The sequence below is a fragment of the Bidens hawaiensis genome, unplaced genomic scaffold (genome assembly GCF_021521415.1).
Source record: "Bidens hawaiensis isolate Kalapana, Puna unplaced genomic scaffold, B.hawaiensis_p1.1 tig00020696_1, whole genome shotgun sequence".
In the NCBI taxonomy this organism is placed as follows: domain Eukaryota; kingdom Viridiplantae; phylum Streptophyta; class Magnoliopsida; order Asterales; family Asteraceae; genus Bidens; species Bidens hawaiensis.
In genome coordinates this window covers 210,153-234,885 of record NW_027493183.1, presented here as the reverse complement: position 1 = coordinate 234,885, position 24,733 = coordinate 210,153, and the positions used below count along the sequence as shown (strand labels likewise).

General features: G+C 35.2%; 1 protein-coding gene and 1 pseudogene across 1 annotated transcript; both read right to left on the bottom strand.

Annotated features, from left to right (window-relative positions):
• Positions 1–351: 351 nt before the first annotated feature.
• Positions 352–1,674, bottom strand: LOC143561514 (uncharacterized). The gene is made up of 4 exons (XM_077049579.1): positions 1,477–1,674; positions 1,135–1,371; positions 651–868; positions 352–570 (listed from the first exon to the last, which is right to left on the bottom strand). Exons 1-4 carry the CDS (start codon positions 1,672–1,674, stop codon positions 387–389), a joined length of 837 nt encoding a protein of 278 aa, XP_076905694.1. The 3' UTR covers positions 352–386.
• Positions 1,675–15,248: 13,574 nt separating this feature from the next.
• Positions 15,249–16,133, bottom strand: LOC143561513 (AT-hook motif nuclear-localized protein 24 pseudogene; annotated as a pseudogene).
• Between the last annotated feature and the right edge of the window lie 8,600 nt (positions 16,134–24,733).

Here is a 24,733-nt window from a genome sequence, read left to right as displayed (position 1 = left end):
ATGACTTTTCTACTAACGGGTTCTCATGGTTCAAGGTAACAAGGCAAGTTTTGGCTTGTAATTCTCATCCAATAAGCGGTTTTTTCATTTTACATTGAGCTGTTGAATGATGCATCAAACCCTCCAAAGATTCAAGCAATTGTACCAAGAAAGATACTTATGAGGCTAGACCCTTTATATGCACTAAATCGCTCATGAAATGACTAAAATACCCTAAAAACGATAACAAAAATAGACCACCACTTCATTTATATACAACTTTATAAGGTCATAAAGGGAATCAAGACAAACAAAACAAAGATATTGTTCAACACTAATGTACTAAAACCAATGAAAAAACACCTTGTTTTGTTAGTTCTTGTTTATCTTAACAACCTCTCAACACGTTACTGCAACAATAACTGCTCTTCATCCTTCTGTAACTCACTCAGCCGTCTTCTAGCATAAATCGTAACCACCACGGTGGTCAAAACAGTCAACAAAAACCCAAAAACCGTACAAACAATCTGCATTGCCGAAAGTGCCTGTTCATCGGTTGAAGCATCTGCCAATGTCCGGATCATTATACCCCTACAATAACCATACCAAAATCAAAACCACAACTTTTTTAACGTGTCAAATCAATAATTTGTAAAACATAAAAACCTTACGTGTATATTGCAATGAAAATCTCAGGCACCATTCCCAATAACGTTCCCAACAAGTACGGACCGTATTTGACATCGGTCGCGACAGCACAATAATTATAGACCATGTATGGAAAAGGTGAGATTCTTAACAATGTAACCACTCGAAATTGGTTAAACCAGTTTCCTTCACCGGCTAATTTCAAGATTGACGCTTTCTTCGGGTACGTTTCTAACCACCCCTACATAACCACAATAGTTGAGATAATAATGTATGAGAAATCTCCGTTATAAAATACAATTACCCTCACATGAATGACACGTGGCCATCACTTTTCCGTAAAAAACTAACTGATATCAACATTAGCGGTTAAACAAACCATATCGACCATTTGTGCAATTTTCTCCTAACAGACGTAAATGATCATAAAGGGCGTGTTTGGCATTGTGGTTAGCTTAAATGCCAACCCCCCCCCCCCCCTAACTCCCCAATTAAACTAACACTCACTTGAATTTTGTGGTAAAAGAGAGAACCAATGAAATAAGGAATCGACGCGCCGATTGTAACTCCACCAATGATCAATAGAAACCCGAAACCGTACCCGAAGCTCATCCCGGCCACCCACATTGACGGCGTGGACGGTATAAACACAGTTGGGAATAATGCCACTGAAGCAAATATTATAACTGCTAACACTGGCTTACTAAAAGCTTCTGTTTCCCAATTCAATACTGGAATAACCTCCTGGAAATGAATTCAATTTAGGGTTCAATCAAATCACAAATCAGGGTTTTTTTTTTTTTTTTAATCAACAATTGAGTGAGAAATTGGGTTAATTAATTAACATACCTTATTCATCAGAAACGGTCCAACCCATATAATAAACGAAACACCCAAAAAAATTAAAAACATTAGCACAAAAGCAAGCTTTAGCCACCACCAGAAGCCATGGCCAGACACCGCCGGTGCGTTTAATTTCGCATAATCGTCTCTGGGTTCTTCAATTGAGATCTTCAACAAGCTAACTTTATCATCTTCATACGTCATAATGATAATGATATAATAATGCCAATGGAACAGAATGAGATTATATAAAATTGGGGAAACAAATGATAGAATAGCCTTATAGGTACTGCGAAGTTGGTGATATAAAGCTTTAAATTATTAATCAATGCAACGTCTACTTTTGTAATATTTTTCTTTTTTCTTTTAACCAACAACTAAGTAACGTCGGGTACCTCATACGCAGTCCTTATTGGCTAAAGGAAGCCCGAGCCGGCCACGAGTCCGGACGGACGGAGTCCCTAGCGGTCCACCTATTGAGGGATTCCCCGGATAAATTCCGACCCCACGCTTGCCAAACGGCACGACAACGAGGAGCCGGTAAAACCGGGTGAGATCAGGACTCGAACCCTGTCAAGCCAGGGTCATCCCTTATATCTCCCTTATAAATTGGTGATAGTGAGATTTAAACCCCTTACCTCATACTTGTAAAGTAAATGCCATACCATTAAGCCACATCCAATTAATGCACTTGTTTAATATTAATAAAGTAACTCATCATTAAAATTCGATATTTAATATTTAATATTTAATGAATAAAAATAAGATAAGATAAGAAAAGAATCTTGTTAGTGAATAAAGTCAACAAGTATAAGTAAAGGTACATTGTCCCGTAAAACCTGTATATCTTTCCAAGATGCCTTTTCTAATTTAATATCAGCATACGTAGTAATACATGGTCTTACTTTATTTAATAGATTTACATTTGTGAGGCCACCTAAAGTTGAGGGATAACAGAGATGAGAATGACGGGATAAATGTTTGGACACGTGAAGTTAGGCCAGATAACATATTTGTGTGGATTTAACGGGGTTTTTTTTATGGTGGGTTTAGAGAATAGTGGTTTCACAGCCGATCAAGCTGCTTTGAAAGTTGTTTCAGGCAAGACGACCAAACATGAGAAGGTGTGTCTTGACAATCAACATGTGTTTATTCCTTTTGCTTTTGATATTTTTGGTTTTCTCGCGACTGAAGCTGTGGAGTTACTTACCCGTGTTCAACGGGTCATGTATAGTAATGTTATGACGCCAAGATCCGCAAATGTAGTTTTTAAAAGATTGGGTTTTGCAATTCAAAAGGGGGTAACAACGCAGCTTGTTGTCCGCTTGACTCTGTTTCGATTTAATCAATAAATTATGGAAATGAAAAGAATAGGATTATCTAATATATCAGATGATATTTGGAAGGGTAAATTGAGATGATTTAGTCATGTGAATAAGAACCAAGAGATGATACCAATTAGAGCAGTGGAAACTAGCATTATGGAAATAGGATGAACAAATTGGGCAAGAGTTGACAAAGTTACATCTCTCTAAAGACATGGTTTATGATAGTTTTTTTATGAGACGTAATATTCTGGTTAAGGACCTTTAGAAAAAATGGTACACTTTAGCAGGACTTGCTTGTTATTGTTTTCCCATAATATTGTATATTGTTTTTAATTATTAATATTCTATCTAGTATTTTCTTTATTGTTTTATGAAATCCTCTAGTGGTAGCTTGATGTATATGAATTTATACACATCTTTTCGGCACTAAAATATCTCCAAATAAACGTAATATCAACAATTATAATAGAATAAATAATAATTATATCAGAATAAATAAGCGTAATATCGGTGAGCAGCCTGGTATTTTGTACCCGGTTTATTTAAGCGATTTTGAGAGACATTGAACCGACCGGTTTTCTATAAAACCGGTTTATACTGTTAAACTGGTTTAATGCCCACTGTTTTTTTCTTTGTCGGGCCCAGTTTTTTACCAATTACTATTAGCCTAGCCTAAATAATATTAGCTTCCTAACGATTCACTCATCCTTCACAATTGGAACTGCTAACCGACTATACAATAATTGATTAAACAAGAAGTTCAAATCAATTGTATAAGAACTACTAATCTGTTATTGAAGCTTCAATATCAAGGTCGTTTCTAACTGTCTATACCATATTGATATTGTGCAATTGACTGATTTAGTATCCAAATCTCAAGTGCTTTTGTATTATTTTTTGAATATGGATTAACTAGGGGTGTTCAGATTTCGATTCGTATTCGAAACATTCGAAATTCGATTATTAAGATTCGAATTCGGTTTTAAAAAATTCGAATTCGATTCGTATTCGAGTATATTAATCGAATACGAATCGAATACGAATTTATGATTTATTATTTGATTCGAAATTCGAATTCAAATTATATACATATATGTATATATATAATATTTTTTTATTTGTGTCAAATCCATAAATAATAAATATCCATTACAAATTATTAAACCCAATATGCCATATTATTGTTTCCTAGCCTATACTAATATGGGTGTTATTTACTTCTCGTTTTGAATATTTTGAATTCATACTATTTGTAGTTTAGTTTTGAATTTATTATCATGTGGTATTGTAGCTACTTTAAATTTATATGTTTCTTTTGCAATTATGATTATGGTTTTCAAATTTTTAGCATAGGTAAACTTGAGTTAGATTGTATTTATTCGAATGAAAATCGAATTTATTCGAATTCGAATTGAATTTCGAATTGGGCATATAATACGAATACGAATCGAATAGTTCAACTTTTAATCGAATACGAATACTGGCAAAAAAAACAATTATTTGGATTATTCGATTCGATTTAACTTGAAAATTTGTTATTCGATTCGATGAACACCCCTAGGATTAACTTTGGATGATATTTTATTATAGATTATGTATTTTTTAGTTTTTTTTAGAGTTAAAGTTGCATTTATAGGAGATTTTAGAGTAAACTATACAATCTAGTTGAACCTCCTGGTACAACCCAGTTCAACCGGTTGTACCATTTTTTAATCTAATTCGGTACGAATAAAATTCCAATTTTTAAAACATTGGATGGCCTACCACTAAGGCACTAACCCCAAAAGGTTAATGTGAAATGAAGCAAGACATGCAACATTTTAATCACAACGACCATGCAACTACAAGGTTAGTAACTTTGTTCCCAACGTTACATGGTGAAGAAACACTAATCGACCCCGGGCAGATTACGGATAATCTGGAGGTTAAATAAATGTTTCCCACGAAGGGTTAGATCCGGCAAAGATGGTTCTTCTGATAACCTGCAAAACAGACACCGTGAGCTCGTCACTGAGAAGGGGGGGGTACCTCCTTGTGACCACCCTCCGGCGTGAGAATCAGACTAGATTGCTCTTGAATATAAGTGTATATTAAGAGAATGACTAGAACCGATATCAGGTAATATATCAAGATATGAGATACGAGATAAGATGAGATGATCATACCATTCCAAGGTGTTGGAGTATTTATAGCCGAAGGTAGGTTTCCAAGAAGGTACAGCCGGCTGAATAGTGTTCCTGTTCTGCCAACTGTGGGCTACGCACATGCCATGCTGGTGGTTGGTGGGTAGGCAGCGGCTGATAGTGACCAGGCCGGCTGCGTACTATTCCTGTTCCACCAACTGCAGGCTATGCACGTCCTCCGACAGGTTGGTGAGTAGGCAGCGGCTAATAGTGACATACAGTACAAGAGCGTGTTGCTCGTCATACTGTTGTCAGTGAGCTGTCGTATATTTGGTCAGATCTTTTGTCCATACCTCGTCAGGTACAGTACAAAAGATCCTCCGGTATCGTACGGACTGGCTCATTTGGGCGGGAGTATTCCCGGCTTTGCTCATTCCTTCTTCAGGTGACATTACTGAATTATTATGAGAGTTAAGTGCCTTGTGCGTGTAGCCTTGCTGCGCGGGTAGCCTTCCCTGATGGCTTGTATCCGCAGCTGCGGGAACAGGCGGAGTACTTCACCATTGGGAGGCTTTTCCTGCGGGACCAGCTTGCGTACTGCGCGTAAGGACGTCACGTCTCTGAGCATGGTGGATCCTGCGGATCCAGTTGGTCTCTACGCAGACGTCCCTTAAGTCCTGTGGATCCAGTAAATCACCATCCCGGACTCCGCAAAGCGGTACACCGGAGTCTGGATCCGGGAGATCTTGGCGAACCACTCCGCCTCCTGGTGGTTGAGGGCGTGAAGGGCGGGGAGTGCTCTCCCATTCTTAAACGTCATCGCAAGGGGGACGACGCGAGCGGAAATATAGAAAAATTCCCGCTTCCACGACCGAAGACTGCGCTCGGTAGCGCAGATCTTCAAACCCTTGATCCGATTGACCAAGGTGTACCACCCCTGGATGCACCTCCAGGAGTAGAAAGTCATCAACCGATCAACGTGGGGCTCCACGCCCAGAATGAGGCACACCCACTCAAAGTGGCGGATCTTGGCGATCGCCATCGGTTGTACCTCCGTCAGATGCACACCGTGCCTCTCCAAGACACGGTATACAAACTTCGTCAATGGGAACCTGAGATTCCCATAAACGAAGAATGCAGCGTACACCCCTATCTTGCCCTTGGGGGCATCGTACACCGTCTGGTGTGGCTCCGGAAACTCAGGCTTGAACGGCTCGAGCATGAACTTCCGGACGATGTACTGGTAGAGGTCAATAGGAAGAGCGCACTGGCACTCGCCAGCAGTGCTCTTGTCGTCCTTTTCGGACGTCGACGTCGGGTTCTCGACGAACAACTCAGACTCCTCGGCAGTGGCCTCAAAATCACGGGTAGAAGACATGTTTTGGATGTACAGAACAACGATTTCAGAAGAATGCTCGACGGAATAGTGAGTATTCGCCGGAAATCGTTTAGAAGATGAAGAGAGAAGTGAAAGTGTGGACTAAGATGCACCCTCTCGCCCTTTATATACTCATCGCAATTAATGCGATGAATTTAATGCGGAAGAGAGAGAAATCGCAGGTGCAATGAAACTATGACACGTGGCAAAGAGCAAGCTGGCAACAGTTGTTGAAAGGACGCGTGCCATTAATTTCGCGGCCACGCGCCCGAAAAATCGCGCCCACACGCCTGAAAAAGCGCCTGGAATGACCATATACTGTCACGTCGCCATAACTTCCTGCACGTCCTGACACTGTCAGAAGAAACCGTCGGACGACGTTTCAACAGTTTGGACTGTTCTTATCCTTTCACCAACTCTTCGAATTTCAAAAAGATTCAAAAGTAAGCGGGAAAATACCCCTTACCTTGGCAACCAAGTAACTATAAGACAAGTGCCAGTACAGTGTTAAGGCAAAACCCTTCACATACTTAGCACCTGCAGGGAATTGAAGCCAAGAATACCTCGGCAACCAAGTAACCATAAGACGGGTGCGAGTACAGTGTCAAGGCAAAACCATTCACATACTTAGCACCCGCAGGGAATTGAAGCCAGGAGTACCTTGGAAGTAAAGTAACTATAAGACGAGTGCGGGTACAGTGTCAAGGCGAAACCCTTCACATACCTAGCACTCCGCAGGGTGAAACCAAGAAGGATCTTCTGGGCAGTGCTTGCGGAAACGGGAATAACATCCCCGCATAGCGGGAACGTCGAGAACTAGATTGTTTGAACCTCCAAGATGGAATTGGTTGTTTAAACATAATTGATCACTATGTTCAAAACTACCAAAACCTCATGGAGAATCTACACAAGTGGAACTCAACGCTCCTGACTTGCTTGGAGGTTACAGACCTACCCGCATCACACCCAAAGATCAAGCAGAAAAGTCGGGAATTTCTGCACGTGACATTAAGACTTCCGCGGGAAGAATCCCCATGGAAAACCATAAAACTAAACCCTTTTCAAAACCCTTTGCCTAAGTCCAAAAGTTCACCTCACTTATTAACAATTCATGAGAAGAATATTGGACTGGGGGGACTTGAAGAGATAGGTCCCAGCAGAGCCCAGTTGGACCCGCAAGACTCACCTTGAAAAGGAACGTCTGCGCAGTTGAACCCGCAAGACTCCTTAACGGACGTCTGCGCGGTTGAACCCGCAAAACTTAAGGGACGTCTGCGCAGAGACCAACTGGATCCGCAGGACCCACCATGCTCAGAGACGTGACGTCCTTACGCGCAGTACGCAAGCTGGTCCCGCAGGAAAAGCCTCCCAATGGTGAAGTACTCCGCCTGTTCCCGCAGCTGCGGATACAAGCCATCAGGGAAGGCTACCCGCGCAGCAAGGCTACACGCACAAGGCACTTAACTCTCATAATAATTCAGTAATGTCACCTGAAGAAGGAATGAGCAAAGCCGGGAATACTCCCGCCCAAATGAGCCAGTCCGTACGATACTGGAGGATCTTTTGTACTGTACCTGACGAGGTATGGACAAAAGATCTGACCAAAGATACGACAGCTCACTGACAACAGTATGACGAGCAGCACGCTCTTGTACTGTATGTCACTATTAGCCGTTGCCTACTCACCAACCTGTCGGAGGACGTGCATAGCCTGCAGTTGGTGGAACAGGAATAGTACACAGCCGGCCTTGTCACTATCAGCCGCTGCCTACCCACCAACCACCAGCATGGCATGTGCGTAGCCCACAGTTGGCAGAACAGGAACACTATTCAGCCGGCTGTACCTTCTTGGAAACCTACCTTCGGCTATAAATACTCCAACACCTTGGAATGGTATGATCATCTCATCTTATCTCATATCTCATATCTTGATATATTACCTGATATCGGTTCTAGTCATTCTCTTAATATACACTTATATTCAAGAGCAATCTAGTCTGATTCTCACGCCGGAGGGTGGTCACAATGAGGTACCCCCCCCCCCCATTCTCAGTGACGAGCTCACGGTGTCTGTTTTGCAGGTTATCAGAAGAACCATCTTTGCCGGATCTAACCCCTCGTGGGAAACATTTATTTAACCCCCAGATTATCCGTAATCTGCCCGGGGTCGATTAGTGTTTCTTCACATGGTTAAGACTTGTCTAAGACTAATAGGTCCAATATTGATCACCTTCGCTCATGGCAAACTATTAAGTTTATACACTTACTAGCGTAAGGTCAATATATAAATATTTTGAAGTATTCTACATAATTTTATCTCTAAATCTTTTCACATGTGTTTACACAATGATCTACCATTTTTTAATGACAAATTACACTTCAATATGTGTACCTAGAAGCTTATTCGTTATATTTAGCACGAATGACACATTCGGTGGTTTTCTAATTTCTCTTAATGTATGTTTTATTATTATTAAAAGTTTAAAACCACGTGGGGTATACTAACAAGTTCCAAATTCGTATGAAAGAGCATTTTAGATTACAGTTGAGGAGACTAAATTCACAAAAATTGTCGTAACTTGTGACACATATTTTTGTTTTGTCAAATCTGTTTTCACGCATAGCTAATAAGAAAAGTTTTTTAGTCTTGAATATCTATCCTAATTGTTGTCATGGTGTCGATGGTGAATCTTATATACTAATGATATTCCTAATTTACGAATTTGTACGGCTAGAAATCACTAATTAGAAGTTTATTAGAATATTTATATTTACTTCTCTTTCATTTCTTTAAAAATAATACATTGATCCATTATAAGAATTACATCAAATAAAACTGTTTTTAGAGTAAGAGGATTTGTTGCTAGTTGTCGGTTTTGCTAAAACGGTAATCATGTTGGATTACCATATTCGGATTGCCAGAGTTAAATTGATGATTTGAAATTGACTAACTAATAATGGCTTACGTATACGTTCGAGTTAAATACGTTAATTATAAACTAAGCATATTTAAAAACCACGTAATATGAATACGAGTTGTGTCCGTTTAATAATGACAATAGTTAGTTATTATTATTATTATTTTAGAAAGGCAACAATTTAAATATATAGATATTTGTTCAAATATATAGATACTAGGTTACTAACATGTGTAGTACACGGGTGGAAATTAGTAATTTCGTCAGCTAAACATATATTTTTTTTTTGAACGACTAACAAAATTTATATTTATCAAACTAGCAAGACGTTAGAAACACCATTACAACCAGAAACACTAATAGAAAAATAAGCATGCCACCAAAAGAACTAGAAAGACACGAGGATTGAAGTCACAGCCCGTTATACAGTAAACATATATACTTATACATTTGAATATTAGATTATTTAATTCTATAAAGGTTACAAAAGTTTTATAATTAGAATTAGGTTAATTGAATTTTAAAAAAGAAGATACATATCCAACTGCTAAATCATCCTTTAAACACCATAATAAGCACCATAACTTCAAAATACGAACATTCAGAACACGGTCATTTTTAAGAACATCCAGATCATTCTTCCACATGATTAGCTTTTGTTGCTCCATTTGGATGTTTCTGAAATTAAAAAATCGTATAAAAGCAATTAGCAAAGCACTGATATTGATGTTCATACATGCATTTACAAGTTGAATAATAGAAATTACACTTATAATCAGAAGGCTTATGAAATGGATTGAAAAGATGATGCTGTGAAACAACTCTATGTTACTACAATGATTTATTGGGAGGTTAACATATTAATTTTGGTAAGTTAATTTAATAATAGAATGCATGTTTTAAAATATTTTTTATTGCAACATTAAACAGTTGTAATTTTATATATAGAAAATAGTTGACTTGTATGTAAACGGTCTGAGATTAAAGGCACATCACAAAAACTGTTGAACAATTTCGGCATTCTTTAAATAAGTATACACAAGTTAGGAATGCCAAGCCTTGATTTTAGTACATTACCATATTTAAAAGTAAAATTAAAAGATCTAAAGTAAAGTGAATGTTTAAATTTTAAAAGGGGGTTGCGGCGCAGCTTGTTGCCCGTTTGCCTGCCACTTTATTGTAATCGTTTTATAGTAAATTATATATAACTTCGATTGTGATGGATTCAGAAAGAAAATTTTAAAAACAATAAACACATATACATATATACATATGTAACATAAGAACCATAATAATAATCAAAATTAATAAGCAGCGAACATGCAAGAACCAGGTTGTTTTGTTTAAATATGCCACGGTTTAAACTTCTTCACTAATTAGAAGAAACGTGTTTATGTGGTTGTTTTCTTTAACTTTTTACTAACAATTAGAAAATGCCAGTGGTTGAAAACTTGAAAATACGGAAGCAATATTATTTTTGTGATCCAATCCAAGTGAGATCATATGTAATATTTTGTGAGGTCAATAAAGGGGCAGGTGCCAGTGGAGAAAAAAAATCAATAATAATGCTCATGAGCTCAACAATATGAACCAGGTGAAGTGTTTACTCGGACAATAGAAGAAATAATAAAGGTTTCTAAAAGCAAGAAAGGTGTTCAAGTAGTGAACATCAGGCAAGAAAAGTACACTAATAATCTTAATCAAAGTCTTTTTTAAGTATCTTTGTAACATATGTATGCGATTTGTGATGGATGCAAGATAAGTAGAATTTTAAGATTAGAGTACATCGCTTCTCTAAACATTTTGATTTCAAAGAATGAACGACACAAGACTGCAGTCATCAAATATGGTCAAGAGCATTTCATCAAACATTTGGTGGGAATCGTTATAAAATGAATCCATATAATTGATTAACAATTGAATTACATAATCTAAAGATAAAATCATAAGCAATTCACAAGATATAAGCATATGTAGGTAGTCTTCTCCAATTGATTTACATGATACACAAATAACTAAATAAGCAATTGAAAATTGAAAAAAAAAAGGATCATAATAATAATACTTACACTTAACGCATGGATTAATCGAATCGGAAATGGGAATGCGAGAGATGTCATACAATTCAAAACATCAAGAAGAAGCAGAGACGAAGACACGTTGAACACACAGTTTTTGGGTGAATTTTGGAAGACGAGGAAGAAGATACAATGAAGATTTAGGGCGATGGGTTTGCAAGATTGAATTCGGTCGGGTTATGGGTTAAAAGATTTAATTCGGTTCCGTCTGAATCAAAATATAAAATTAATTTTGAATTATTATATTTAGAAGAATTTATAATATGGCTTGATATTTATGAAAACAAAACGAATTGACCAATAAGAATTAGTTAAAATGAATTTTTTTAATAGGATATATAGATTTTAGTTCAATAGCAAATAATAATATTAAATATATCAATATGATTATATTAGTTTTAATTGTTGGTTTATTTTTTGTATTTGTTTATACATGTTTAAATGGGCTGAATTTGGGCTGGTGTTGGGCTTGTAGCTGGTGGATCAAGATAAAAAAGCTGGCAAGCCTTCGGTCTTGGGTCATCGTCTTTGTTTTACCCTAAACGCTCATCATTTTCATTGGTTTACTTGGGTTTTAATATTGTTTAACAATCGTGCTGATTGCTTTGTTTGATATTGACTTACTGTATCGTCTTCTTCATCATTTGGTGAGAAGCTGAACGTATATATCGGCAATAAGAGTTTATTCATTAATAAAGGTTTTGGTGCATAACTTGATTACGAGTTTCGTTTTGAGGATTTGTGATAATAGTAAACTATAATAATAAAAATAAAAAAAAAATGAAGCAAAGAACATCGTATTTTGGGCCTCCTTACGGATCCATTTAATGCTTAAGTGAAGCCCATCTAACTGTTGCATGTGTTTACATGTTCAAATATCAAATACAAACATCCTGTTATTATGTCTTTAAGATTATTTAAAAGTCATATTTATGAGAGATATTTATAATCATGTTACATTACATCATTTTACTTAATTAAATTCATATGTTTCGAATAGACGTGAGGTATATTTAATTTGCTCGGATAAGCTATTCTAATCTTTTCCTACATGTAAACGTTCAAGTACGTATTTAACCATTTAATGCATATAAGAAAAATGTTTAAAAAAAAAAGTAAACTAAAACAACATCAATAACGGTTTGCTTCTCTTCACTAGGGAGTAGGGACCGCATTTAGTCATATATGAGCAGATGCGGATACAAGAAATTTTTGTATGGAGGCACATTACGGATAGGCGGTGATAGTTGGGCTACGCGACAGGGTGAGGGACAGAATGTGAGAAGTCGAAGCGGTGTCTGGGAGGCAGAAGTTGATTCACGATCACACGATGTATTAAAAAATCAAAATACCAATCAGGATTAGATTTAATTGTTTGAGCCTTTGGCTTGAAGTTTTGGAGGGTTGACAGTTAGACTAAAACAAGAAAATTGAGCAATTTATTATTACGCTACGAACTAGAGCGAGACTACATGTTAGAGCTAGACGGTGAGCCTTGGCCCACCCTCATTTCCCTTTGGGTCCGGCTATGGCTGTGAGACGAGTTTCTATAACCGTGTTCTAAAATTATGTCCCATACAGGCATACGCCCACAACCATTTGGCATTACATTGGCTTTACAAGTTTTTTTCATTAGTACCGTGCGTACGCATTTATATTGTAGTTTAGTTTAAAATTTTACAGGTGATACTCCTACTCAAAACATGATCTTAAGCTCATGACAAACCAACTTAAAATATCAAATATCTTATTATACTCTTAGTAATGCTATATTTTTGATAATTTAGTTTTTCTAACAATTATAAATTGCTAATTATTATACTTCTACAATCTACAAATAAGAGGATAAGATTATTTTAGATTTAAAAATTTTGTAAGAATACGCATATATCTTTCTTTTTGAACGATTATTTGGACCACTGACCCCCCCCCCCCCCCAACCCAATTATACACACAAGCCTATGTTTGAATGATTTCAGGAGGGCCTATACGAAAGGCTGAAAAAGAGTTTCACGACGTTACACACAGTGGCTTCAAATGATTTGTGGTTTTAGCATGCATGCATTTTGTGGTCCATCCATCTCAAACAACGACATCAATTTTGCCAAAAATCTCCAATATCTACTAACGAGTTGCTTGCAACCGCGTCAAGGTGTCCATTTCATGTAAAATGCCAACAATAATGACGTGGCTACTATCTTATTGATAGGATCTATCCTACTTGGTTCACGTTTGTGAAAGCTTTCCATATAATCGAATCAACAGAAAAGAAGTTCAAGAAGATGCATGAGTTGGCAAAAAATAAAAAGATTTTGAACACGCTTTTCGTTGTTTTAAAAGCTAGATGGGGTATACTTAGAAGGCCATCCGGTCTTATAAGCTGGAAAAGATTATGAACGTGATGGATGCGTGCATTTTATTGCATACGACTTTAAAAATTGACGATAATGTGATATTACCGGTCGACATGTGACATATATAATGGATCCTTCAACCGCACCAGCTATTGACGATAATATGCTTTTGGCCTACATAATGGATCCTCCCGATTGATTTGATCTTGTGAAACATATTGGTAGTCTAAACATCTCATATTCATACATGATAAATATTTGTGATTTTATATTAGAAAACATGGTTTTCATTGATTTGGTTAAATATAAAGTGTCAACCCCATTGGTTGGTACACCTCTATATTTTTCAAAAAAAGAAGTACACCACTATAGATTAGTATGCTTTTCCATGTGCCACTACCTAACCTACAGTAAACCATACAAACCAAAGATTTTAAGAAAACTGCTTCGTGTGATCCCTTTGGTAACTTAAACTTTATGATGGAACAATAGAAGAAATTATATCAATATCTGAGATATTTTTGTTATTTCGTTGTGTTGTTTGTCACATAAAAATTTTCGACCATTTAAACTATATAGAAAGCATGTATCTAGTACTGACATCATTTTAAAAAGAGTGCTTTGTAACTTTCAAAAAATAATAGAGAACTAACTTCTAGGAACCACTGTGACTCTATGAACCATAATAGTGTAATACAGTTGTCCCTCGTGCAGTTGATGCCCACTTAACCTACTACATGTGTCTGTGTGCGGATTACTTAATTATAATAATGCTATTATTATCGTTGGATGAATTGTGGTACATTAAATCTTTTTAACTTAATATCAACTTATTGTTCTATTTTTTCCCCTTGATTACTCTATCTAGCACAACCCTTTCTGGTATTATAATTAAGACAAACACAGGTAAATCAAGAGTAAAAGATAAAATAAAAAGAAATTTGTGTTTTTGAATATTGCTTCATTACAAAGCATCTGATCCCTATTTCCAAAAATAACCAAACCAATGCAGGCAGCGTAACTTGTACTTATTCAAATATGTTTATGCGATTTAAGAAAACACAACTATGGATGCTTTACATACAACTTGTTTCCACCAATGAAACAGCTCTAGAATGCTTTACTAAGGTGTTATGATAAGCATCTAATTCTCTTCCGTTAAAATCTTGCTTTTACTGGTATCCTACTCTAACATTGTTATTGTTACATGACACATGTCTAGCGCATGTGTTGCTAAACATGATCTTGTTATCATTGTATTGACGTGATATCGTAAGTTTTCCGATAAATGTTAGATTAAAAATAAAACGGTTCTAAAAATAATGGATGTTATATATGTGTTTGTAAACAAAAAGGATGCAAGGGTAATATAAAAATATAAAATTATCAAGAATCAAAATTTTAAAAGGTTCTTACATTACAAATCATACATTGTCATCTTAACATCAAACACAAGTCAAGAAACCTTAAAACACAATGTTATCAAGAAGCAAAATAGTTGACATAAATTAGGAACAACAAAAGACTAAATCAAAGAATTTAAACCTGAAGATTTGCTAGATCGATGATATGCAGTCACACAAATTGTGATCTTCATGAATATTAATCAGAACGACGGGCGACTACCGCCGTTGTTACTCCAGTAACCATCATTCGGCAATTGAATTGAGTTGAGTAGATTCGGTGGCATACCTTTAAACATCGAAGGATCCGACATCAATTGTTGTGGTTGACCCGGTGGTTGTGTGATGGCTCCCGGAGACCCAAGTGAGCCTCCAGGAACCAGCAAAGTACTCTCTTCCTCTTCAAGAGGAAGTCGTTCATAAGCAGCGTTGCTAAACGACGCGGCCATGATAACCACTGGCCCCGCCGCTAGCAACGCTCCCACCACGCTACCGCCCACCACCTGCCCTTGACCACCAGCTAAATAAATAGTTAAGCCTGTGGCAGCAGGTGTGTGGCTGGCGGTGGCAGAAAAGATCCTGACAAAGACAGGATCTCAAACCTTCCGTGTAACGTCAAAACTGACCCCGGCGACGCTGGTTGCCGGAGTGTAACGTTTGTGACGGTACCAGTGCCACTTATTATACAAACACCGCGTTGGCGGCGGCGAGCAAACGTGCTAATACTATCCATAACGTCACAACCGTCGGATACCTCCATGACATGAGTTCGCAGCGCGTTAGCGCTGTCTCTAGTAATAATAATCGGTGGTTTCGGTTTGTTTTTAGACCCCGAAGGACGACCGCGGGGTCTTCTTCCCATATCTCCTTCTTTGCCGTCACTACTGCCACCACCGCCACCGCCGCTGTTGTTCATCATATCTTCCGTGTTCTTTTGATCTTCTCGTTCGCATTTGTGACCGCCGATGTTTAAACCACTGGTACCGCTTTGTTCATCGGCTTCGGAACTCTGGAACTGGTGCAAATTGAAGTTTCTTGTGTGAAACGGAGGTGGAAGAGAGTGAGCTGAAGCTGGATCCATATCTCTAAAGACGAACAACTAAATTGAATAATTAATTGGTGAAATAAAGTGTGTGATGAATTAAGGTGATCTAGATAGGGTTTTAAACAGGTTCTTCTGATGATGTTATGTTTAATTGGATGGTAGGTTTAGGGTTTTGAAGAGGTGTATGAAGTGAGTTCATGCTTATTACAAGATATGGAATAAGATTAGGGTTAGGGTTAGATACAGATGGGATAGGGGATTAGAGTTGACATAATTATGTTCGTGCTTATCTTTATATTTAGGACATATGAAACAGATTTGAAGTATATATATGGGTTTTTGTCTTTTGTGAGATCAGAAATTAACGGTTAGGTAACTAAAAACATATGTGGTGACTTTTTATCGGATGTAGTAACTTTTTAAGAGAACTGGATATTTACTACATCTTTTTTTTTTCTTTTTTCCTTGTGAGTAAACTATAACTTTTGTCATTTTCGTTAATGAGTAAGAGGACATACTCAATTTTTAAGCGTACGTAGTGAAGCAAAAAATAAACGGTGACATTAATTCGCTGCAAGAAAGTTTTAAATTAGTATAATAATAATTACGTTAAAATTAATAGCTAGTTTAAATATTATTAAACTAGTTAATTTTGTTGTACTATATATAATATAATATGCTACAACACATTTGAATAAGTGTAATAAGTATTATTTCGGTTAGTAAAATTGCAGTGTAATTATAATTATGCTAGTCGTATATGTGTTGCATCGTGATTACTTTATTCAAGGTAACAATTTTGACACCAAGTCTTTTCTTTCTTCGCTTCGTACAATAAGAACGAATTGTATTTAACTTTGATCCTTACAAGATAATAATAATAATAATAATCACTAGTCTAGGGTAAAATAAGTACTCTATGCTTCTTATATGCTGAACTTAGAAAGGATGCTCCTCGAGCAAAATTCATTTTTCTAGATGAGCTTTACTTCTTAGGCAAATTGGATTTAAACAATTCAAATTAGGAACCATTGGTCGACTATAACTAATATTAATAACTGGACTGGCACTTACAACTCTCATTTTCTTGGAGTGTTAATCGCACTGTAACATAGACGTAACTTTGTATGGCTCTAATGACATGACATATGACGTGTATGAAAATGTATACAATAAATGATATTTCAATCTTCAGATTAAAATATCGTTGACAATAAAAGCAAAATTGAGTAATAAGTGCTATTTGTAAAATTGTAGTCATAAATATAAATTATAAATGACTTATAGATATTGGTTTTGATCATTAAAATTCAATTTTGCTTTTTTTAAAGATTAATTAAAAGATCAATTTAGGGGAAAAAAACATTGACATATCTTTTTTTTTCAAACGATAACTTCTATTAAAAAGCCCAACTAAAAAGAAGCGAGAGGTCTATATATACAACACAAGTCTAAAACACTAGCAGAGCTCATATATCTTTATAAGTACGTATCTACATATACGAATATAATATTTAGATATTTAACCGGATGATCTCAATATTTATAAGAGTTATAAAGTTTATGTGTCCTTTTCAGTGTTATCTTCTTGGAATTGTTTACTTCAAGGTTTATTGTTCTACTTAATTTTAGTAACGTAGCACCTGATTCAACGCCTTTATTTTAATACATTTTGTTTAATTGAAAATATTTCTTTAGTCCTTTTAAAACATATCTAAACTAAATCTACTTTTACTTTCTATACATATACACTATAGCATTAATTGCCAGTTTGCCACCACATGAGAGAGGCACCTTACACATCAAGATTCTCCGATCAAGACTCTTCATTAATAATCATAAAATTTAAACTTTGGCGCAAGAGTTATATGTGTTGGTCTTTGTCAAAAAATATTATATGCATGTGGTTGGAAACACTTAGAATAGTATGACCGTAGAATGCAAGTTTATATTCACTTAAAAAGTTATGCAACTTAGCTAAACATTTCATGAAATCATGATATTGATCGACTAAGATGAAAACCATGGATATGCATTTGTTGAAAACTTAGAATCATATATGGAAACTAGAAGAAAAAGGGTAATAATTTGATAGTTATGCTTTACTTTAATTTGTTAGGATTCTAATTAGCCTATGACATATTAAAACTACGAAACATAACGAATGGATGTCGAAACTCATTTACTTAATAGGAACTTATAATCAAAAGATGTGTACATGAAACCCTCAAATGCGAGTTTTAATAAAGTATCGAAGTTTCAATATATCCATTGAATATTTGAAGTCATGGTCTAGAAGGTAGAACATATATACATTTTGCTCAGAAAAATAAAGAGTGTGTGATTTTATTATAACGTTTTCAGTCTAGTAGCTTATATGCATAAGAGAGACTGCATATTGTGTTGAATTGAGTATGACTCAATTAGTTCACATGTTGAACAAGAGTACATAAAGAATTAATGCCTCTTCTATTGTGGTTTCCTTTTTTATGGTGCTTCTGCGTAAGATAGACATGGAGAATCAAAATCAGTATAGACGGTTGACATCTCGTCTTAAGACGCTATTAATCATGTGTGTGTGTGTGACATGCTATGTGCAATATATATTTAATGTTGTTTATTCCTGAAGCTTAACAAGCACATGTCATTTAGATTATTGCATACTCCACTATAAATGTAGAATGTAGATTATATATATTTATATATTGCAACTTTGGACACAACGAAGGAAGCTATGCCGACGAACATTTGATTTCTGAGTTGGGTGTGTCGTAGCCAACATCATGCATGCGTCCGATTACGTTCTTGTATGACACTTGCCACCGTCCACACTAGTACCGTAGAAGACAAATAAAAAAGAAATGTATTGTAAATATCACGTTTTGATTAATTAAGATATTTCAGTTATATACTTGTATATTAAATTGTTTACACTGTTTGTATATTTTTCTTATCCTAAAATAATACTTAGATCATTATGGTCAACATATAATATCACTAACATATATTTCACATCCATGATTCATCTGACAATTATTTGGTGCGTCGTGTCGGTAGGACTTAGAAACAATATTCAAACACCAATATTTAATCTATAGGCAGTCTCTTTTTTGGGATTTAGAGTTCTTATTACTCCATTAATTGTTTTAAATTTAATTCACATTAAAGTATTATGTGACATAATTCTATATGCTAATAAAGATAAAAGTGTTAACTCAAAAACGAGATATTATTCTTTATTTAAAAAACCAAGTATTAAATTACATATATTCAATCAGACCATACGATCTATTATACAGGGATTGAATCAACACAATGATTCGAGTTGAATGTCGCAATCTTTTGTGAAAAGGCAAGGCAGTTGGGGAGTGACCGCATCAGTTATGTCAGTGGGAACCAGATGCTGCTTAAAATGATATTGTTGCACAATTATAGCTTACCCATAATGTCATTGACGATCAGTTTCCACTTATCGCAGCTACCACTGATGACATTAAGTTGTCACTACTAGACTAAGATGCTTATGAGCAACTAATGATCAGTAGAAACTTGTCTTATTATCAGTAACTTGGAAAATCAATTTTCATTCACAGTAATCTAGAATGATATACTTCATACCTCTTAGCTCATATTAATGTTTGTTACGATTTCTTCATTTGGTATTTAAGTAAACCCAGATTACCCCAACAACTTGGCATCGCTATAATCACTAATATCTTTGCCTTTACTTTCATGGTATCAAAGATATAACTATTAACGAGACCAAATACTTGTTATCTTGTCTTTTTCTCTCTATGTCATTCCTACAAATCAGTCACTGACCTTTACTTTTAAAGCTGAGACAACTAAAATTTAGGCGCCAATCCTAAATTTTAGAAACCATAACAAATTAAAAATCATGCATAAACCCTAAGCTTCATGTTGGAAGTTCCTTTTCTTAGACATCCCTTAAAAGAGAAATTGGAGATAGGTTTTAGTTATTGTGGCCAAGAATTTACTAGGCATAACTAAAAATACTATCCTATGATATCTTACCCGTAAAATTCTTCTCGTTAAAGTCCAGATACTATCCAAGTAACTAATTCTTCTTGTTCTCGGTGGTGGCGGCGCCTAGTGTTTTTTGTATGTATGAGGCCGCTGTGGCGCAATGAACATGATAGAGAGCCTAATAATATTATTGAATGATTGTCGCCAAATCCCCTATCCCGGGTTCTTAAAAGAAAACATGGATGAAACCAGGATAAAGGACAATATATAGATATCAGAAGGAAACTAAGATATTTTAACCTTAAATATCTATTTAGGCATGTGGGCTCAATACTACATAATTTTTATGTTTTAATAAGTAACTCATCCTTCATCAAGTATTTCATGATTATGAAACTTTAGTTTAGTTTAGTTGTTTACATTGACAATGATCTATATATTCTGATCATCAATTAACTGAGTTGATATATATAGAACTTCATTGGTGCTAAGTTCGTGATAATCGGTGATGGAGCATAAGACCGTTGCAAACAACCTTTTTGCTGTGATTTTTTATTCTTGTTCATTCTCTTTTAATAATTAAATTGGATGTATATTCTAGCGCTGAAAAATGTAACCAGTGAAACAATAATATAAGTATATTACGTCAAATTAATCTCTAAATTTGAAAGTATGTCAGCATTCCCGTAGATCATCTATCTCTATCTCAAAAATTACATTATAAACTACTATTTTTTCTCTATAATTTTTAATTAAGTAATATTTTTTGTTTACATTTGTATCATTATATATTTATCTATACTTCACTAACAACTACTTTCAAAAAGTATTACAAACCTATAGATGAAAAACACTGTGTTTTCAAGTTTACTCATGAACAATAAGTTATTCTCCTCCTTCGCTCACAACTACTTCATAAATATAGATACTCACATATTTATGGATGAGCTATTGTGAATGCTCTGATGAATCTAAAAAATTGAAAGTTTAAAGTGTTAAAAACCTTTATAAATCTATTTGAAGTAGGGATGATCGTTTTCGGTAGGATACCAAACCGGTATCGATTTGGTACTGTCAGTACCGAATCCGTACTAAGTTTTGAGTTTTCGGTACTGGTACCGATACAGTATCGGCATTTACCGAATTTTGCACAAAATACCTGTATTGAACCGAATATTTTGATACCAATATCAAATATTTTCAATTTTCAAGATCGATACCGATCAGTGCTTATATCATTTCAAGCTCATCTCTAATTAGAAGAGGGATTATAAAAGTATAAAACTGTGATGATGATCAAACTTTTCCAAAAGCCTTAAAATGTGGGGAATGCAAACCTTGAAAACCATAAATGGGAAACAAACAAATGAGTTGGAACCTTATTGAGATGAAATCCGATTGTTTTCAAGGTGTACGTCTACAAGGAAATCTTTATCTTTTATTCTACCTTTAAAAGTGTTTTATTTCATTTACACGTCATTGACGTGTCACGTTCTCCTCCTTCTTCGGATCTCTTTTCCACTTTTAAAACAGATTTAACTAAAAAGAATCTAACATATTTAATTAAAGATTTAACTCTTTTTTCTTAACTAAACACATATTTACAAACAAACTGTACATAGTTTCTAATTATAATAAAATACATTTATTCAACTATTTTTTAAAAAACTAAAAGAATATCTATCTATTATTTATCTATACAGAAACTGACCCGTCATAAAATATTTTTGAAATAGTTTTTGTTAATATATAATTCTATTATAGTTGGTTTATGCTCCAAGGACATTATATGATGGTTAATGCTTGAGGTCTTAATATCTCAGGTTTAAAATCTGACTCAAAAAAGTTTTTATAGTGGCGAGTTTTTTTCATGGTATTTGTAGGTAAGTCAAGCTGCGGAACGTCAAAATCAGTATCAACAGTTGTCTTATCTCAAGAAGCTATGCTCACTCAGATATTATGAGTGGTTCAACAAATTTAGGAAAATGGGTAATGGTTACGACAAATTGGATATATAATTACCTCAAAGAGACAAATGCCTTTGGAAGCAAAAGTTTCATAAAACATGTTTGAAGTGACTTTTTTTTGTCCTCGGTCCCCACCGTGCTTGGAAAACTAGGAAAAAGGAACATAAAGGCATGGTAGTGAACATGTGGATAGGTGAATGGCACAAGTTTTCAGAACTCATCTTGTTAAAAGACTAAGTTAATCCAAGATGGGGTTTGACCAACCAATTCATATTCTCTATTTCTTTATGGAAAATCCCACCTTTTACAATGGCTAATATTTTACTCATAACTCCACCAAATCCATCACTATGAGATTTGAGCACTCTTTCTTAAAAGAGAGGAAGCGCCCGTCGACTATTACACCATTAGATATCATCAGGTCCGTTGTCTTTTGATATTCACTTTTTATTAAACCTTTTTTTAATGACTACATATATCTTAGTATTAATTAAAGCCATATATAAGCATTTGTTGTGGTACCGAACGTTAGGGTGTTCTCTCTAGTACCACTTGCACAGTTGCACCTCGTTCATTCCCACACTGTCTAGCCAAAGGGTTTGACAAGTATATTTTGGAGGGATAACATATGATGGCATTATAATATAAGTGATTTTGATGTATATTTTCCTAATAATTATGTATATTAATTTTAACCAAATAGGTATTTTGTCTTGTAATTAAAGACGAATATTAGCATTAAGAATAGAATATTAGCGTGGGGCTGTGTGTGCAGTCTCCCCATCACTCCAACCGGCGGACTCCTTGCTGATCATCCACCACTCTTCTTCTTTCTTGTTGTTGGGATTTGGTAATTCTGAAACTCATGCATCAAACTCCATGCATTTGTAAACCACCAAAGATGCTCTTTGTCACCACATACAAACAAAATAAAAAGGTTTCCATTCAAATAGAACTGTAAACACGAACCTGAAAGCATGTATGCGAGGGTGAGGTTAATTAATAAGTTTCTAAAACTTTAGAAACCAAATATATACTTCTATATTTACCTAGGTCTAATTCAAGTTAACCTATTGATGGTGTCTAAATGCTAATCTTATGATGATCGATTTAGAGATGCTAAACAATTAATACATGGACATAATCAGTCTAGACTACTTGCTACTATGGATAAATACACATTTTATGATAATTTCATTGTTTTATCGTTGTGCTAACTATTTATAATTAAACTTTGCGATAATGTAGGATTAGTATTGAATTCTTTGTCAATTGTCTAAACAGAAATTATATTATTTGAGAGTTTGTGCCAATATCACCACCGTTTTTTATAATTATAAATATGAAAATCAATTACTTAAACCTGCATTACTGGCGGTATTTCAGCGATGGATCTCATCGGTAAGTACTTTCACCTAGGGAAGACCCCTGAAACTAGCTTTCGATAATTGTCATTTGTGTAGTAGTGTAATTGTAAACACCCACACATCATAAACTGTTCTCTATATACATTTATCCGCGTTAGAACGTATAAAACGTTGGTATAAAGGCCAAATATAAATAGGAGCCGAATACAGGAAAAGAAAAGGTTAGTCCATTATATGCATGCTTGTTTGGTGAAAGGCCATATTGAAGGACTCAAAACTTTAATGTCAAACGAACATATTAAAATAGATATTGATAGATGACAAGTTATTATCCAAATAAATAAACATATCCATTACTTTTGGCATCAAATTAAATAACTAATGATGGGTTGGGTTATTAACTTATTATTTAGTTTAATAGAGATGCTAGCCATGTGAGACCCACCTACGTCTAACACCATATGTAGGATTCCTTCCACACTTTCCGCTTACAGTTACACAAGCTCCACACATGTGTGTATTTCACTATTTCTTATGTAATGAAGAGTTTTGAGTCTTATGAGATTTATACTCTGGGAGTAAGATTAGAGTGTGTGTTTTGCTGTTCTTAAAAAAAGACATAAAACTAGATTTAATATGTGAGCTCTGATTACATCTTGGAACATAAATCAATGATTCGAATGAGATTGTATCAGTTTTGTAATTAATTAGGTGTTACCATGATCGAGAGAGAAAAAAACGATAATTATTGACTTTTTATCTACTTCAATCATCTTTCAAACACACAAAACTTTTATACATTGTGTTATTTTTATAAAAAAGTTGTTTAAAATCAATAATTTTATTCTCTTTAATTCAAAGGAATGCTTGTTTACATCTAAACGAAACCATCAAGAGGGGAGCATCAGACTCGGTGAGAGCTCAGCCTATTTGGTTTCAAAAAGAAAAACATCTTAATAGGACAACATCAGTTAGCTTCTAATTGATATTGAATGGGAAAAAGAATGAATCACTTTTGATCCTGTTAGATCTAACTAAACAAATAGCCCCTATGTAATTATGCTTTAGGGATAAATTTTTAGGTTTTTGGGCACGATGTTGACATCCATATAGATGCCCTAAGTCACATATATGGGGGGAAAACAAAAATAAGACACTTGTCATCTATGTTTTTCTACAACTTTTTATTATATTAAATAACATTACATCACATTTATATGTGTTGGGTTAGTGCATAGAAACTGAAATGGGAAAAAGCCATGAAACACGTATAAAACTTTCTGACATGGGCATAGAAATTGGCATATAAAATTAA